This window comes from Rhipicephalus sanguineus, chromosome 5, assembly GCF_013339695.2.
Source record: "Rhipicephalus sanguineus isolate Rsan-2018 chromosome 5, BIME_Rsan_1.4, whole genome shotgun sequence".
In the NCBI taxonomy this organism is placed as follows: Eukaryota; Metazoa; Arthropoda; class Arachnida; order Ixodida; family Ixodidae; genus Rhipicephalus; species Rhipicephalus sanguineus.
In genome coordinates, this window is record NC_051180.1 from 166,304,015 (window position 1) to 166,323,165 (window position 19,151).

The following is a 19,151-nucleotide window of genomic DNA, read 5'->3' on the forward strand; positions in this document are numbered from 1 at the left end:
GGCTACAGCGATCGCGCCCTAAGCAGCAGGAAGAAACAACACGTTGACGCCTACATCAATCCCATGGAGAAAGCTCACAAGTTCAGAAGAAGCTGGCGCGCACAGACGAGTTCCTTCAGACGCCACTGTCAAACGCATACGTGGCGTGATAACTGCGCCCACAAAAACAGACCAGGGTTGCAGGATGCAAGTCGTCACTCATGTCGTGGGCATCATCGACGAATCTGATGAAAGCAGCGCGCACGCGGAATCACCAATCTAGGCAGGTGCCAGTTAAGAAATGACAGCACTCAGCCTAGCTCGCGCGCGCAGAGACGGTGAGCTGGTGGCGACCTCGTGCGGCGCGCCGTAGAACAACTCGCCAAGGAAAAATTCCATTCACTCCCGTCGCGTTGCGAAGGCCGTAAGGGGAGAGCGGAGGAGAGAGAGAGTCGAGTCCGGCCGTGTCCTATCTCTCACGGCGAAAAAGGGGCGTTTCTTGTCGCGCGCCTATGTATGCTACGGCCTGCGGTGTCCCAAAGGCCGCTTTTACCACCGTAAAGTTTGTTTAAGCGAAACTGGCGAAACCTTTGCAAGGTTCAGCGAAACAGACGCATCAATGGATTCGCGCCGTTATCACAAATCGTGCTGTGCTGAGTGGTGTCGAAATTCTTCACGCCACACCGGCATAAATTCTTTCGGATCCAGGCGGACGGAAGGTACGATCTGCATGATGCTCGTTTTGTTTTTCTACGCTTGCACGGCATATCACGATGCGGTTGCAGCAGTAGCTGTGTAATTTAGTTGAGCATACACGTGCATGATTTATTTATTACATTCTGATTGTCTGCTCTGCGGCTTGAATTATACTGTATGCTTGAATTTACTGTATGAATGGTACGTTTAGGCAATAAAACATTCAAACAAACTCTGCTCTTTATTCTTGTCTAATTTATGTGTACACGTAAACAAAAACAAAGTCTTATAATAAGTGGTGCAAAGAGAGGTGTATGGGCAAACCTTCATCAATTAGAACGCAGTGATTGCCGTTTTATCATGTGGCGGGTTGCGCATCAGGAAGAAGGTCGCGTGCTCGCCATCTGAATACCTTCCACTCGCTCAATTTGGCTTGCTGGTGCATCCCAATTGAATTTGGCGATAAATTTCCGCCCCCCCCCCCGCCACTCGGATCCTCAGTCCTCATCAAGATGGCGTCCCCCAGTGCGTGTCTGCAATGCGCCGCCATGTTTTAGTACCGCCCCCAAACACCAGGCGTTCGTCCGGCGCTGCGAGCGAAGTTTCACTCCCCTGGCGATAGTAGTACAAAATGTAAAAATTTTAGGGTTAGAGTTTGAACGCCCTCCCCAAACCACTTTCCTGTCTATGAGACCGGGTTTAGTGACGCATTCATACATCCAACCTTCAATGGAAGCACAAGCATGCGGTAAGGAAGATAATTTCAACACTTTGCATATTTAAAAATTTTCACACTCGTGGTCATTGAATTTTTATCTCAGTCATTCAACAAAGGCTGCGACATCGTCATCAGCCTACCTTACGTCCACAGCAGGACAAAGGCCTCTACACTGTCCTTTATGAGTGGATTCCATTATATGACTGCAAATTTCCTAATTTCGTCACACCACCTTCTCATGACGTGACCTACCCAGATCCACCTTCTAAAATGAAATTCAACTACGATGTCAGCTATGCCTCTTTGTGCTCTTGTTCTTTCACAGAAATAAGGAAGCTGCATGCTGGTGTGAACTGCAGATGCTGTCATCTGCCTTGCTGCTCTTACTTATTTTGTAATGTCCGTCTTGTGGCGGTGCATTATAATTTACCTGAGTTGTTTTCCAGTTTCATTTCTCACCAGTTTCAAATAATTCAGTTTGTAAGAGTCAATGGATGCAAGAACCTTGAAGGGTGTTGCAGCACACAAAGGCATCGGACAACAGCTTGAAGGCCAACCAGTCTCTCAGTATGCCCTAATCAGGGCATGTATAAACAAAACGTCGGAAGGAACATTTGTCACAATTTCTGCTTCAGTATGGCATTCAGAGTGCCACGCAGCAGCCTGCCATCCTTATACAAAGCGTCAGCTGTTCCTGCCCCTGCTCCCTCATACGTACCTTCTTGATGCCGTTCTGGAAAATAAGTTATGCCGTTAAAATTAAAAGAACTGTAGTACAAATATCTCAACACAAGAGGAAACAGCCGACAGACACAAGCACCAATTATCGAACAGTAGCAGTTGAAAGTGGTTGTGTGTGTCACTCTTCTCCTCTTGCAGCGTTGTTCACACGTTGTGCTACGTTGTTCAAATCACGAAATGACAAAAATAATAGGTGCAGTGTCTCCCATGTTGCTGTTACAGAAAAACAAAACACAAAGGGAAGCAAGTTCCTGCATGGCTTCATATGTTTATTGCTGGCACATTCTTGAACACACTTAACATTGTCATGTAGAGGCCAAGAACTTCCTTTGTAATGTCGCACGAGTGAAACTCATGCTGCACACTGATCAAGAGAAGAATACAATTAAATTTACAATGTTCATTAATGCTGATGGTGAAAACATGCCCTAGTTTTAAGTGTGAAGCATTTTTTGGGCAAACCAAAGGCACTCTGAGCGTGTCTATCAATCCCCCTACATCTTCCCGCTCTTGTGGCAGTTTCGTTAACTTAGTATTATACCAAAATTGGCATGACTTGATATGATGTGCAGCAAACATGAACAGCAGGTTATCACATTAATATTATGACACGCTTGTCATGTATGCCACCATATACATGACAAGGTGCCATCATGATGTCACTTCGGTCGGTTCATTACCTTGCTACATACCAAAATATGCATCACATGATGTGTGTGTATGGGAAACATGAATAATAGGTCATAACAGTGATGTTTCTGACACTGAAGTCATCTACATAATGACAAAGATGACACAAATGACATGATGCATACGTTGTGAAGCTGTCATGATCGTTTTAGAACATGGTATATACAAGAATGCATGTCCCTGTATGACAAACATGCAGCAATGAATTACCTGTCATGGCATGAAATCGATTTTATAAAAGACAAAATAATAGTTATTCCACAATAGACAATAAAACAAAGGAAGAGAGAGGGGACATTATTTGAAGTTTTGAGCTGTGGTGTGGTAATTATGACATAAATAGAAAAGAATTAAAGTGGACGAGAAAAAACTTTGCCCCTTGTGGGGACCAAAGCCACAACCTGCTGGCAGCAAGGTAGTTTTTAAATCCACTTTAATTCCTTTCTGATGTCATAATGAACACATTACAGCAAAAAACTGCAAACAAGTCCCCCTATGCTTTCCTCAGCTTAATTGTTTGGAGGGTTTATTGGGTCGTGTCTAACAAAGAAACAAGTGATCAACTCCTCAGACATCAATGTAGACATTCGTTTAGCTGGGATCTCAATATGTATGACACAACAAAAAAAGACATGACAAGTAACTTACTTAGTCAAAGAGAACCACCACTAGTTGGCTAAATGTTGGCTAATGTTGTACAAGTATACCAGAACGTACATGCATGCATGACAAACATGTGGGAATGATTCGCATGTCATGACACCAACAACATGACATATCACGAACAGCATTACATGAATGGTACAAGCTAGATTTTGTTGCAGTCATTTAATCTTTAGCTGAGATACCTCTATATGCATGACATCACATAAATGAAGTGACGTGATGTACATGCCATGACATGTACCATAATTACTTGCACAGAACCGGCACTACTTGTCCAAAGGTTGGCGAGTGTTATGCAAGTGCACCAGAATGAACATGCATGCACGAGAAACATGCGCTAATGAATGGAATGAATCGCATATCATGTATGGTACAATGTGAATGGCATAAACGAGAAGAGGTCATCACATCACGGCTTCTACTGGGATTCCTCAATATGCACGACAACATATGATGTATACGCAATGGCATGTAACATATTTACTCACATGATATCAACACAGGTTGGCGAAGAGTGGGCTAGTGTTGGCTAACTTTTGACTACTAATATTATAGCAACATAGTGCACCATTGCCAGTTCCTTGCAGACTGCTTCGTAAAACGTAAATTCCCATAGTGTGTGGAACCTTCCAGATTTTTTTCTCTTCTCTGCGCTAAGATTCCTCCTTGCGCCCAATAATTGCATGGTTTCTTCACTAATTTAAAGAGTCTTAAACTTTACACTACATATATCCTAATGATCATTAGACTTTACACCAACTCTTACTGTTCATAAAGCTCTTATGCCTCTTTTTGAAAAAACAGTTCTTTCACTTTTTCAGTTGTATTTGTAGGAATTATATGTGAAAAATGAATGTGCAAACGGTGCTATTTTTCCCACAGTTATATACAAGAGAATGAAGCAGTGCCTGTGCCTGGTATGACGACACTGCAATTGTTGCAATGTCCTCGAGTGTGGCCTTATTGTATGGCCTCAAACATCATGGCTGAGTACAAGCCCCAATGGAGTGGTTGTGGACTCTCACAAAATTCTGGAAATCAAGTGCTCAGCATCACAGACATTCGACAAGCATGGAAGACTTAAAGCACTCTTTACAAGTGGCAAGTGTGATGCAAATTATCAGGACAAAAGGCTCGTTTTGAGCAAGACATGAAAAAAAAACAGGTATTATTTGCAAGCTCATCTGCAACAATGCTGTTGCCACAAAATGCAGTGTAATATTGTTGTGCGGTCACCCACTGAAGCCCACATCATAGAGTTGTGCTATGATGCAGACTACCTCAATGTAAAAATTCCCAAACTGGAGGGCATTTCCTTTTCGCACCCCCCAGAGATAGTTTGTTTCAAATAAACAATGTATCTGCCTGAGTTTTTTTCCTCGTGCCTCTGAAGACCAGGGAATTTCGGACAAGGGAACTTCAGACCAGGAAACTTCAGAAAGCACTCTTTATGAGTGGCAAGTATGATGTGAAATGTCAAGACAACAGGCTTGTTTTGAGTAAGATGAGAAAGAAACAGGTATTAGCAAGTTCAACTGCAACTACATTGTTGCCAGAAAAGGCGGTGTGATTTCGTTGTGTTGTCACTCACTGAAGCCCATGTCATAGAGTTGCTCTATGATGCAGACTACCTCAATGCAATAATTTCCAAACTGATAGCATTTATTTTTTGCAGTTGCTCCCAGCCATAGTTATACCAAATCAACTATGTATATGGTTGAGCTATCTTCCTCCAATGCCAAAGGTCACCACTATGGTGGACAGTCTGAAGTGGTAGAAGAACAAGCTCCTATGCTGCATAGCAACAATGAAAGAAAAGTGGATAGAGCTGGCCTGGCTTGTAAACTAAGTCCAGGAAAGAAGCCATGTCAAACCGAAGCAAAGCAGCTTACGTTCTGTGGCCACTTGTAGCACACTACAGGGAAATGCCCTGCTTGTTTTACAAGTATGAGAGCCCAAGAAGTCATCAACGTAATGTCAATCTTTGTGGGACATGGCATGCCTGAAAGAGTTTTCAGGGATAATGAACCCCAGTTCGAGAAACTTGATGGCTCCGCTTTCCTCCAGTTCACAGCAGAATCGAGATTCGAACACATAACATCAAGCCCCAGGTTATTGCAAAGCAATGGCTTCATTGAGCTGACTGTGTGGATCATAAAGAAGAGCCTACAGAGAGTGGGAGCTCTGCTGCTCTTCGGACATACAAGGTGCACTGGCTGCAAATGGCTTTAGCCCCATGAAATTGATAATGGGAGGTCTGAAAATGTCTTTACTGCCGGCGTGCAGTTCGCTAGACTCTGCAGTGCTTGACAAGCAAGCACTCCAGGTGTGGGAACGTAGCCGAGCGACAAGCAGCCAAGCAAAAGTGAGACTATGAAAGAATGCGCGAAGCTCGGATCTTTCAATATTTAAAGTCAGGGAAAACGGTGTGAATAAGATACCAATACAAGACTGGAATGGCTCTTCCATGGGCAGGGTCTCCGAGGTCATATATTGTGGAGACAGTCACAGATCAATTGAGAAGGAACAAAATGCCCTTAGCCCAATGCCTTAAGTTGAAGAACGCTCGTCGCATGAGTCAATCTGAAAGAAACCCGAGAGGTGCAAGGAGTGGCAAGGTGGAAGATGTGCGATGCGAAGAGGACGAAATGCTACCAGAAAGAAACACAGAAGGGTCAGCTGTCCCACAAGGCTGCATGACATAAGTGGACACATTCAAGCCTGTCCAGCAGTTCTAAAGGGAAAGCTGCGAGTCGCAGATGTGCTGTGTGTATACTGCTAAGATGCAAGGGACATCTGTGTGACAAGTGATACTGCTGTGCTGCACCAGCTGTAGTGCCGCCAGCTACTAGTGCCACCTACTGCTGCGAGCAGAAGGAGGAGTGAGGTGAGCAGGGCTTGGGCAGTTTTGGAAAGGAATAAAGTTTATTTCGTTCGCAGTGAGCTCGGGCCTCGGCTCCACTTCTTCCGGCTACATGTAACAAACTGGCGACGAAGACCGAACTGCATGAACAACCATGCCTACCTTCGGTAGGATCGAAGCGTTCGAGGGGGAAGGCGACACCTGGCCTGCTTACGTGGAGTGCGTACAAGAGTTCTTCAAAGCCAACGACGTCGTGGCAACAAAGAAAAGGTCAATATTTTTGAGCTGCTGTGGGCCTCATACCTATGCACTACTTCGTAACCTTGTAAAGCCGGAAACACCCCAGGATAAAACACTCGACGAGATACTGGCCGTACTTGGCAGGCACTACACCCCCAACCCATCTGTTGTAGTGCAACGGTTTCGCTTCAATTCAAGGGGGCGTTCCGATGGAGAAGCAGTCAGCGACATTGTTGCAGCACTCAAGTGTTTGTCTGAGCACTGCAATTATGGAACCGAACTCAACAACATGCTGAGAGACAGAATAGTATGTGGCATAAACAATGCAGCGGTTCAGACGCGTATACTCGAGAGTCACGACCTCACATTTGAGGACGCAGTGAAAACTGCCTTGTACTTGTCGTTTTCTTTTGTCCTCATGTAAAAATTGCGCTGTTTCTATTTCATAGTTAGTTAAGGTGGTAATTTCGGTAGTTGTTGTTCTACGTTGATTCCAAGCACTGAGACGTGCATTTTCGTAGTAGTGAAGAATTAGCAGCACTTGCTGCAACCGTGAATTTGAAGGCACTGAAAAAACCGCTTTTGCTAGAGTTAGCCAAAACATTGGGTTTGGATGTTCAGGAGGAAATGAGATAGCCAGAGATCATCGGGGCTAATGAGAACCTTGAGGCAGATGACGACAAGCTCTCGAGAGTGTCTAGAGCTGATTGATGAAAATGAGAAGCTAATGCACAAAGCAGAGGAAAGAAATGAGAAGCGCATGGCTGAAGAAAATAGGCGTTTAGAAAGGAGCTTGAGCCTTGAACTTGAGCTGATCAAGGCTCAAGATAGTACAGAAGGTAGAGAAGCGTCTAGCGGAGTAGAACGAAAGTCGTTCAGTATGAAGGACTTTATGTAACACTACCGCTTTGGAGAGGACATAGATCTGTTTTTAGTAAACTTCGAGCGCACATGCGAGAAGGCGGGTGTTACCAAAACAATGTGGCCGCAATGCTTGCTGACCTTATTACCATGTGAGGCTGCCAATGTAGTAATTGACCACTTGACAAAGAAGGAAGCAGACAATTACGATCAGGTTAAGTCGAGCCTGCTAAAAAGGTATAGATTGTCAGTGGGGGCATTCAGGCAGAAGTTTCGGAACGCTGTGAAGAAAAAAGACGAGTCGTATGCCGACTCTGCATACAAGCTAATGGCTAATATGGGGGAGTGGCTCAAAGAGGCTAAGGTGTTACAGGATAAAGAGAAAATGGTGGAATGTTTCGGATTCGAGTAGCTTTACTAGTTTGCCCCAAGACATTAGGCTCTGGGTGCAAGACAGGGAGGACGTTATGACTGTCTCGAAGGCTGTGGAGCTTGCAGATGAGTTCGTCTCGCGCCGTGCGCTTGATAGAAAGGAGATTCCCCAGCACGAGGACCCGACTAGAAAGGCAACTGGGTGGAAGGGCCAATTCATCCAAGAGAATCGAGCGCACAAGGCTGAACACGTAGAGAAATGGGAGGTGGTGAAAGAAGCCAATCTTGCTCAGGAAGAGCACAAAAAATGAGTGCTTTTGAAAAGAGGTGATCACTTGTGTGTTACAATTGCCACAAACCGGGTCACGTGGCGGCGTCCTTCAAGAGGCCAAATGTTGTTTGCCTGTCAGTTGGCAGCGAGGATGAAAACATGCAACTTTTGGAGCCGGATATCCGAGAGCTGAAAGTAAATGGAAGGGAGTGTCGGGTGCTGCGAGATTCGGAAGCAACGATGGACATGGTTCATCCCTCGTATGTAGAACAAGGGCACTTCACAGGAGAGTGCGCTTGGATTAAAGGGGCACTAAAGGCAAATGTTAAGTTGGCGTTGATTGTTGAAACAGCGTTCCATAAACCTTGTAGTGCTTCTTTCAAGCCAAGGAAATGCTTCTTTCGTATGAAAATCATGTTTCAGTGGTCTACACAGTGGTAGCGCACTTCAAATCACGCACTGAAAAGGCGTCCTGACGTAGCCAGACATAGCATTTGCCTTGCCCAACGTTGCCCGCCTTTGCCCAGCAGCCAACGCTGTGGTTTCTGCTCTCAAGGGCTCATTACACATCATCACATAAACACGGCATTCTGTCGAAGTTTCCATTAGAGTGACTTTCATGAACGTGCAAGGCACACGCAGCAGTATGTGATAGCAAAACTACCACTGAGACGCGACTGTGCAAACGAAGTGCAGCCCTGTGAAAACAGAACTTTTGCGCAACCTGCACCGTTCTCCACTTTAACGTCACGTTCTTTTTACCATTAATCAAACAGCAACGCACAAGGAGCATTGTATTATGTCTTGCATTGCTCGGAATGCTCTTTTTTTATCATAAGTAGCTTGAATACTAGTGATAATTTGTACTCGGGACTCTTGACATCATTGGGCACGTTCCAAAACATCCCACTGGTGGTGCGTATAGTGTCCTACACTTACCTTAATTTCTCTATTACTGGAGCACTGCTATTGATAATATAGGTTTTAGACTTTCTCAAACGTTGACCTTTCACTCTGACATAATTTTTATTTGCCTTTAGTGCCCCTTTAAGCAAGCAGCGGAAATGCAAAGCACAAAGCGTATGCCTTCCGATTGCTAAGGTATGCGTTGAGGGCCCTCTTGGTGTATTGCATACAGAGGCTGCTGTAACTGCCTATCTGCTGATGCAGTATGCTTATCTGTTTTCAAACAGATCCAATTTGTTGTTACGGCAGAAGAACCTCGCGTTCGGGGAGGGTGTTGTGTGCGTGTTCGCTCGCTCAAAAGTGTGAGAACTCCCAACTTGGGCCGCCTCGCTTGAAGTTTTATCGAGAGAACACTCAGACAGCCAGTAGAGAGCCTGCAAGCGCGATAAAAATGATTCCCACACTGAGCGCTGAACAAGTGAGCAATGAAGGCATGGCTGAGAACCACAATGATTCTTTTGAATCTGAAGGTGTCTGTGAGGAACTGATTACTCCAGCATCTAGTAGCCTGCAGAGATTGCTAGGAGTGGACCGATCGTCCTTGATAGCGGAGCAAAGAACAGAGCCACCATTAGATATCCCTGATTTAGGAGTAGAGGGAAATGATGATAGCACTGGTCAAACACTCAAGGGCATGGTTGAGGCAGCTGAGTCCACAACTAACGAGAAGCGAGACTTAGAGGGCCTCCTAAGTGAATATCAGGACATGTTCTTAGAGAAGCCAGGCCGAACTAATTTAGTAGTGCATGACAGAGCTTACGTCTACTCAGCCCATACGGTCCAAGGTGTATCGAGTGTCGCTGAGTCAGCACGCCATTACTGAAGCCAAAATCTAGGAGAATGCTGGAGCATGACATAATGGAAGCTTGCGAGAGTGACTACACCTCTCAGCTTATATTAGTAGAGGTTTCTGGGAAAGACCTGCGTCTGTGTATTGATTACCGGAGGCTAAACCTCATAACAAAGGATCAGACATAGCCCATATCCAATATAGAGGAGAGAATTGAGACAGTGAGCAGTGCTAAGTACATCTCTACCTTTGACCTCATTCGGGGTTACTGGCAGGTGCCCCTGGCCAAAAGGACAAGTGGATATGCAACATTTATTTCACCCCTGGGGACATTCCACCCTAAAGTGCAGAGCTTCAGCTTAAAGAATGCTCCCTACTGCTTATCGGCCCTCATGGACAGGGTACAGCGGGGGGTTTGAGCAGGGGCAGCACCAGTGGGGGGGCACGTGGGGGGGGGGGGGGGAGGGGGTTGGAGCCCTCTCAGAATTCTCGCCTGCCCCCCCCCCCCTCCCCAAGAGCGCCAAAAAGCTCACCCAAGGTAGGTCGTATGAAACAAAATGTCCAACTTCTGTCATAATTTGAAGGCAGATGCATGACAGCAGCGCTGCTTATAGGACGACCTTGTTTAGGCATAACAGCTTATTGTAGGAAATTTCTTATCACAAGGGATTACCCTCTCGCCTGCGATAAACAGGCGCTTGAAATACAGTGCGAACAGGTGCAATAAGAAAAAAAAAAAGGCTCCGACTGATATAAATTGAAAAAGGGTCTACATTTTGCAGTTCAATCTGCTTGCGTGAACCAGCAAGTTCGTGCCTTGGATGTGAGAGCCTCTTTTTGAGGCGCCTTCCCCTCACAGACCACTTCCACAGAGAATAAGCTTTTCCCTGCTAGGGTCGCAGAACCGCGAGCACTGGGTAACCCAAGACAGCATGCATATACCACGTAGGATACGTGTGTCGTCTAAAGCGGACTAGAACACAGGTGCAGCAAACAGTGCGGGCTGGTTTAAAACCGTATATGTTCATATACGGAGCCGATTCCAATAACTTTACATGTGAACTCTGCTCGGTAACTGGGTAGAGTTGAACCTTGGCCAAGCGAAGATCCCAGGCGCATCACTGAAGAGCAGCATAGCCGAAGCCAGAACACACAGCACGCGGGATACGTGTGTCGTCTTTCAGTGGCGCTGCAAGTCCAATAAACAAAGCACACAAACTGCCGCGGTGTTCGATTCATTTGCTCGCTCCCGCGGTGTAAAACAAATACTTTTTTCATACACCGTGAGAGTATTTTTCTTACACCGTGCTCGCTCCTAAGCAGTGCTTGTGTCGCAGGAGTAAATGCTAGCCTGTCTTGGCGTCAATCCAACATGCAGTCTGCCCTGCAGGACACTGGGTTGCCTCATTATGTCGCAGAAAAGGTCAACCGCGGACTTTTTTTCGACTTCAAGCAAGCGGGCCAAGCAAAAAGGTGTCCCCCTCAAGCTTTCTGCTTTAACAACAGAAGATTCGGAGACGCTCCAAGAACAAGAAAATTCTTCTCAGTTCTCCGTTTCGATTCCGCTTGAAGAGACTGTGTATAGCACTGCTTCTGATGATGCTTGCCCGCCCTCGTCGGTGCATATGGACAGTGAATGTGACGAGCTTTCCGCATCGTGGGCAGCAAGGGATGCACCTGATCCTGCGACCGAATTCATCACCTCTGATGTGGATGTCGACCACGCAGACCAGTTGGACATTTCGAAATTCAAGACAGAGCAACCCACACAGCCAATACTGAACCCATGTCCATCTAAGAAGTACGGCAAATTGAGCAGGAACTTCAACTCGGACTGGCACCGCCTATTTCCTTGGTTGGAGTACACAGCGCAGGTTGACGCAGCTTTCTGTTACCCTTGCAGAATGTTTTCTACTGGTGCCAATGAGAAATCTGCATTTGTCAATGGTGGATACAGTAATTGGAAAAAAAAGCCCTAGAAAAAGACGCTGGTTTCAGAAAGCACGAAAACTCGCTCGCGCATAAGGCTTCCCAGGCATTGTGGGTTTCCTACAAGCAGATGAAGTCGAGAGGACAAAGCAAGTCAGCTGCATCACATCTCAGTGACGTGTACTCCAGGGAGGTGCAGGAATATCGCCTCCCTTTACCCCACAACGCCCAGTGTATCATATTTGATACGCCATGTTTGAAGTTAGGCCCGCTGCTACAAACCAAAACTGAAATAACTAAAGCTGGTTGGTGGTGCTTAGGGAATGTTGAAGAGTGTTTTCAAATCTCTGTGCTTCTAGTTTTTGCCATCAGAGCACCACTAGCTCACTTTCAAAGATGGCCGCCTCCAGCACCGCATGTGATGGTATTCCAGCTCGAACGTTCTACACTAGAAAAGGTAATTATGACGTATGTTTTCCTAAACCTTCCATGAACTTGTTTAGCCTCATACATAAATTTTTGGGATGTGTGGTAGCTTCAGACTCTACGATAGCGTGGTAATTCCGCCCGTATCATATCTGATACAGTGGGCATTACTTGAATGTGCATCCTTCTTTCTTTTAGTTGGAAATGTTGGAAATGAAAGCAGAAGATGAAATTTTCTGCTTCTTGCCTCACTCTTTGGTTATCGATCATACCGTTTTTTTTTTTGTTATTGTTTCAGGTGCGGTGGTGAGGGATATCCTCAAGCGCGTTGCTGTTGGCGATGATGTAAGTGACTTCAGTGATCTTTCAGACAGCGATGCAGAAGAATGGACTGCTGCTAACAACACTGCGCCTGATGATGCTAGTGATGACAATGAACCGGATTTCTCCTGCAGCAGTGCATCATCCTGCTCAACTTCTGGGAGGAACTGGGAAAAGGATTTGCTACAGGTTTGCCACCCAGACTTCTCCGGGACTTTTAGTGAGCCAGATGCCCTAGAGACCCTGATGGAGTTGTTTTGGAAGCTGCTCACAAATGACATGTTAGAGAGGCTAGTTCAACAAACAAATCTCTACAGCACTCAAAAGTATGGTGCATCGGTCAATACAAACATCTCAGAAGTTGAGCAGTTCCTGGGCATCTACCTGCAGGTGGGCCTCGTTCAAATGGCAAATGTGAGATGTTACTGGGAGAAGGCCAGCAGACATTTACCGATAGCAGACACAATGTCTAGGAATCGCTTTCTAAAGCTGATGGGATGCCTGCACACTGTGGACAACGTGCTAGCCAGTGAAATGGAGAAAACAGACTAGGTATGGAAACTTAGACATTGGATTCTGCTGTTGCAACGGACTCTCACAAAAATAGAACAAGAAGAGTATAACGCAGTGGACGAGATTATGGTTGCTTTTACAGGCAGGAGTACACTGGAGCAGTACATGCCAACACAGTCAAAAAAAGCGAATGGGTTCAACTGGTCATACCAGTCCCCTGCAATTGGTCCCAAATGGAATGAATTGGAAACCAACTGGAATGCTGCACTTCAACAGGGAGGACCAATTGGACCTCACAGTTCCAAGTGGTCATTCCAATTAGTCCACCGTCTGCCATTTGGTCTCCCAAGTGGAATGCTTCTTAGTCCAATTGGTGTCACAAATTCCAATTGGAAAACCACTGGAACAGTGCGTTCCAATTGGCCTCCCAATTGGAATGCTTGTTGGTCCAATTGGATGTGTACTTTCGAATTGGAAAAGCACTACCAATCGTAGTAGACCCATTGTTTGAAATATTTAGTTGTAATATGTTTGTAACTGACATGGCGGCCCTATAAAAAGGTAGGTGAGGCTCTTATATATATATATATATATATATATATATATATATATATATATAAATTGGATGACTATATGCATTCAGCCGGTTAACCAGTTGAAAGACAGTTAAACAGTTTGAACTGGCTCACCAGTTAAGCACCAGTTAGCTTTGATTGGATGACCATTTGTGACCAACTGGTTAACTATTTGGGAACCCGTTAGCTCCAACTAATTACCACATCTATTCACTTGGTCAACCAATTGAATACCACCTGCAAGCCTAGCCACTTTACAACGATGCGAAGTTTGCGAACAGCCGCCGCACTTCGCTGACACGAGAACGCGACAACACGGACAAAAAACGGCTGAACAAGCGCTGGTTTCTAACAACCCTTCTAAAAAAGTTGCACTTGAAGCGGTAAGATAAGGTGAAAATAACCTATAAAATAAAAAACAATTCTTGCTTACAAAATTTTGTACTGTTTGTTGACAAACGCGATAATCTTAAAATTTAATTTTCTTATAAGTGCGTGCAGTGCATGCGTTGCGGCAAGTGCCATCAGCATGGTCATTGCGATCGACCGCGCTTTTTTGTGGACACATCATGCTGCAGGTCTCCGGCGTATTTTATATCCGACGTCTTTGAAATATTCATTTTGGCACGGTCCATGGATTCAGCCCGATTTCATTACATTCGAGGTATTTTACTTTTGAACTTCTGCAATTGTTGCATTATTAGCAGCCTTCGCACATTTCGTTCGTTACCCTAACTAGTGTTGTCTCGCGACTGCAGCGGATGTACACGGGCGCAACAAGCATGACGTGTGGGAGCTACTGTACGCGGTAAGTCTTCTTACATCGCTAACATTTTCCTCGTGTAGATTGTATGAGCGAAAAACAGCACGAATAGATGGAAAGAACTTGACAGGACAGACGCCTAACTTGTTACTGCAGTTTATTGGAAATTTTTCTCACAAGAACACGGAATCGCGCATGTGCAGCAACCTCATCACAAGAGAGACAAGGCCAACAGGAAAGTTACTTGTTTGCTGGGAATTTTCGCTACGGTCTAAGAAGGGTCTGTTACCTTATGATTCATCTCACAGTAAGCTTGTAAAAAAAAAAACAGAACAATTGCTATTCCCTGCCTTAGTTCATCGTTGAAGAAGCCTTGTCTGCATAACATAAAGAAGCATACCGTAAAATTCCGAGCAAGCGCCCTCACCCAAGCAAGCGCCCCCCGCCTTAGTTTGGGCAACTTCAAATTGCCGCCCTTTTCCGAACAAGCCCCCCCCCCCCCATTCCGCCCACACAACGCTGGCGCCACCACACAACACTGGCGTCTCTAGCCATCGCTCTAGCCGTAGCCGTAGGCATTAGGCTTGGTGTGTGTGAACGTGGTCACGTCGTACTCGTCAGTCGCCATTTGTTCATTGTGGTCAGCTTGCCGATGATGCGTTCCTACACGATTGCGAAGAAAATCGAGGTGGTGCAGTGGCATCGCCAAGCTGGACGAAATGTGCACGAGACTTCGCGGCACTTCAACATCGATCGGAAGCGGATCCGCGAGTGGGATGGAAAGTACGAAAGCTTGCTGCAACAAAACTTCGGCAAGTCAAAGTTACGACGCAAGCTGAGCAACGGTGCTCCTGTGTTTAGTGAGGAGCTGGACGACGCCCTGTTCGAATTTTTTGAGCGCGAGCGAAGTGCTGGACGCGCTGTGAGTAACAGGCTGCTCGCAGAAGAGGCTTTGCGTATAGCCAGGAGCCTGCAGCTAGGAAACTTCCACGCTTCGACCCATTATATTGCCAGGTGGAAGCAGCGATTTAGCATCTCCATGCGACAGGCAACAAACGAAAGCCAGAAGACGCCAGATGACTACGCAGAAGCAGCACATGCTTTTCGGTCATCCGTGAACGAGTTGCGATTGTGTCACGGCTACACACCATTTAATATGGCCAACATGGATCAGACAATGGTTCGCATGGACTGTCCGGCTTCCCGAACGAACAACAACATCGGGGAAAGTTCGGTACGGATCACCAATACTGGTTGTGCCCGGCGAGGTTTCACAGTTTCACTGACTGCCTGCGCATCGGGCCACAAACTCCCGGCCTTCGTCATTTTGAAGGAGCCGAGCGGCAAGATTCCGACCAAGGCTTTTATGAAACTTCGAGTGCCAGGTGGGTTTCTCTCTTTAATCGTGGGGTAGCGAGATTGCGCTAACCGCTTTTTTTTTTCTTGTAGCAAATGTCCGCGTGACTGCGTCCAAGAACGGGTGGATGTCCTCCGACAAGTTTCAGGAGTGGTTGTCGAGGGTTTGGGGCCCTAACACCGACGACGTGAGGCGGTTGCTGGTGCTAGACCAAGCGCCTATTCATAAGACGCAGGCAGCAAGGGATGCTTTGGACGAACGGGAGACGGACGTTGCATACGTTCCGGCTTGCTGCACGAGCATACTGCAGCCGGCGGACGTGTATTGGAACCGGCCGTTCAAAGCCAACCTTCGCAGGAGCTGGGAGGAGTTCATGCGTAGGGCTGAAAAAACTCCGAAAGGAAATCTGCGGAAGCCGTCGCATCAAGACGTCCTGGATTTCGTGGCTGCGGCATGGGAAGCTGTGTCAGAGGAAACCGTTGCCAAGAGCTTCAAGGGCTGCGGTATCTCTAACGCGCTGGATGGCTCAGAGGAAGGCTGTCTGCATGGCCGGCTGTCCGACGTTGGCACCGTTCCCCCGGAACATCGCGATGGGCTGCAGGCCGAATGCTGCAGCCTATTTTTCGATACAGACTCTGAGGACTCCTTTGACGGATTTCAGTGATTAAAGTTATGCTGGAATAAAGTGTTTGATCATTCTGTGCATCGCTATGACCCGTGTTTGTCAATTTCATTAAAAGAAAAAAAAAACTTCCGCTGCGATTTTGAATTTTGCAGAAAGTCCGAGCAAGCGCCCCCCACCTTTAACTTGGTTATTATCGCTAACTCCAGGGGGGGCGCTTGCTCGGAATTTTACGGTAGTTTCCGCAAGCGAGTCGCCTGCTCAGCTCGGGTTACCCTGACAGTCTGCTAGTTGCAGTGGGTGGCACGTTGTTAAAGAAGTTAAAGAGGACAAATGCTACCAACACCCACTTACCCAGGATAAAAGGAAAACAGAAAAGATTGTAGTCATGCCGTATCATATGTGCATTCTGTGTCGCATAGTTTGAAGAAGATTGGTCGCAAGCACGGGGTTGATGTCGTGCTCACAGCCCCCTGCAAACTGGCCAAGTTGTGCTCTATGGTTAATGATCATGGGAAGGGAAATGTGAACCAGAAAGGTTGCACAAGAACACGTGCCATGCACTTTGTTCCCTATACCGATGAGGTCGTGGACAGAGTTTCGTTGAGCTGCCGAAAAGTGTACATCGTCCCAGATGGGCCAATGTCTAAATGACAGACTCAGAGAACATGCATCATCATAGAAGGTTCTTGCAGGTGCAATCGGCAGTTTACGAGCACTAATGCTCTTAGCAAATCAAAACACAGACTGACCACCAAGATCACGGAAGCTGTACAGATTAAAGCAAACTCAACCACGTGCATCAGTGTTCCCTCGGTAGCGCTGAATGATAAAGAAATAGGCTTTCTAAATAGTTAAAGGGTGGCAGTTTGGATAAGTAACTTTCCTGTTGGCCTTGTTTTTCTTGTGGTAATGTGGCTGCACTTGTGAGAAAAATTTCCAATAAACTGCAGTTGGAAGTTGAGCATCTGTCCTGTCAAGTTCTTTCCTTCTATTCCTGCTGTTTTCCGCTCATACAATCTACAATATGTTGCACCAACTCGCTCAGCATACCACCTTATTGAACATTTTCATCCTTCGTGAAGAGGTGAACACACTTGTCTAGAACACTTGAACGGCGCGCTTTGGACTGCACTGACGACGTTTGCGTGCATGACTGCTTAGGGTGAATACTCGAGCGTGGGCTATCTCAAACTGAGCGTGCTGTTACAGCATTTAGAGACAAGTGTGTTAACCTCTATAGTACAGCCATGTAGCTCATTTTCCTCAGTCTTGTCATATTTTTCTTTCATGCAGCATGTCTGATTCCTGACGCAACGTGGAACAAAGAAAGAACCCTAAGCAATGAGAATATATCCGTGACCTCGTTACCTGAAGCTGAAGCAGAACGGGCAACAGTTTGACAACGAATACCCTTGGTAGCAGGAATTGTAGAGCTGTACTATGAGGCACCCTCTGTATGAGATGTTTTCACCGAACAACTGTTGTGTAATAAAGGCTCTTCATGTTGAACACCACCTAGTTTCAATTGGGTGACCATTTACGATTAACTGGATTGCCAGTTGAACACGAGTTCACTTTAACTGGTTACCCATTTGGATACCAGTTAGTGTCAATTGGATTACCACATCTATTCAATTGGATAACCAGTTGAACACCACCTGCCTTCAAACACCAGTTCTCTTCAACTGGTTACCCATCTGTGCATCAGCTAGCTTCAATTGGATGACCACATCTATTCAATTGGTTAACCAATTAAATACCACCTAGTTTCAATTGGGTGACCATTTATGATTAACTGGATTGCCAGTTGAACACCAGTTCACTTTAAGTGGTTACCCATTTGGACACCAGTTCTCTTCAACTGGTTACCCATTTGTGCACCAGCTAGCTTCAACTGGATGACCACATCTAATTGGTTAACCAATTAAATACCACCTAGTTTCAATTGGGTGACCCATTTACAATTAACTAGATTACCAGTTGAACACCAGTTCACTTTAATTGGTTACCTATTTGGGCACCAGTTAGCTTCAATTGGATGACCATGCGTGTTCAAGTGGTTGACCAATTGGACCCCAGTGTATATCAACTGGTCAACCAATTACCACTAGCTCTACCCAAATGGTTTACCAATTGGATGTAATTGGTACGTTCCAATGGGTGGCGAAATTCCAATTGGTCGAAAACCAGTTGGTGCCAATTGGTATTTTTCCAATTGGACCACTTGAATTTTTTTGACTGGGAAACAAGCCTACCCAGTGGGGTTTTAAGCTTTGGGGGTGCGCTGGAGCAAAAGGCATTCTCTACCAATTCGACGTTTATCAAACGCAGTCGAAAGAAATCTACACATTTAGACTGGGCGGCGATACTGTCATCAGTATGTGCAGTGGACTTCCCTCTGACGAGGGCTTCAAAGTTGCTGCCAACAACTTTTTCAGCTCCCTCGACCTCGTTAAAGAACTCAATAGTAGAGATATACAGTATGTGGGTACGCTCTGCCAAAACAGACTGACAGATTGCCAGATCATGGAGGAAAAAACTCTAAAGAAACTTGGACAAGGTTCCCATGACTACCGTGTTGACAACAAGAACGGTCTTGCTGTTGTACGGTGGTTTGACCGAAAAGCAGTCACCCTAGTTTCAAACTTTGCTTCTGTGGAGCCCATGGAGATGGTCAAACGCTATAACCGCAAAGCCAAGAAGCACGATGACGTACCATGCCCATTTGTTGTAGGGCGTGTACAACAGCTTCATGGGTGGGATTGATCAACACAACTACCAAGTTTCCC

The 19,151-nt window shown here is 45.9% G+C and overlaps 1 protein-coding gene across 1 annotated transcript; it reads left to right on the plus strand.

Annotated features, from left to right (window-relative positions):
* The first annotated feature begins 14,874 nt into the window (after nt 1-14,874).
* LOC119393007 (pogo transposable element with KRAB domain) lies at nt 14,875-16,401 on the plus strand. Its single transcript, XM_037659874.2, has 2 exons — nt 14,875-15,765; nt 15,830-16,401. The coding sequence occupies exons 1-2, from the start codon at nt 15,033-15,035 to the stop codon at nt 16,399-16,401; spliced, it is 1,305 nt and encodes a 434-aa protein (XP_037515802.2). The 5' UTR covers nt 14,875-15,032.
* The last annotated feature ends 2,750 nt before the right edge of the window (nt 16,402-19,151 follow it).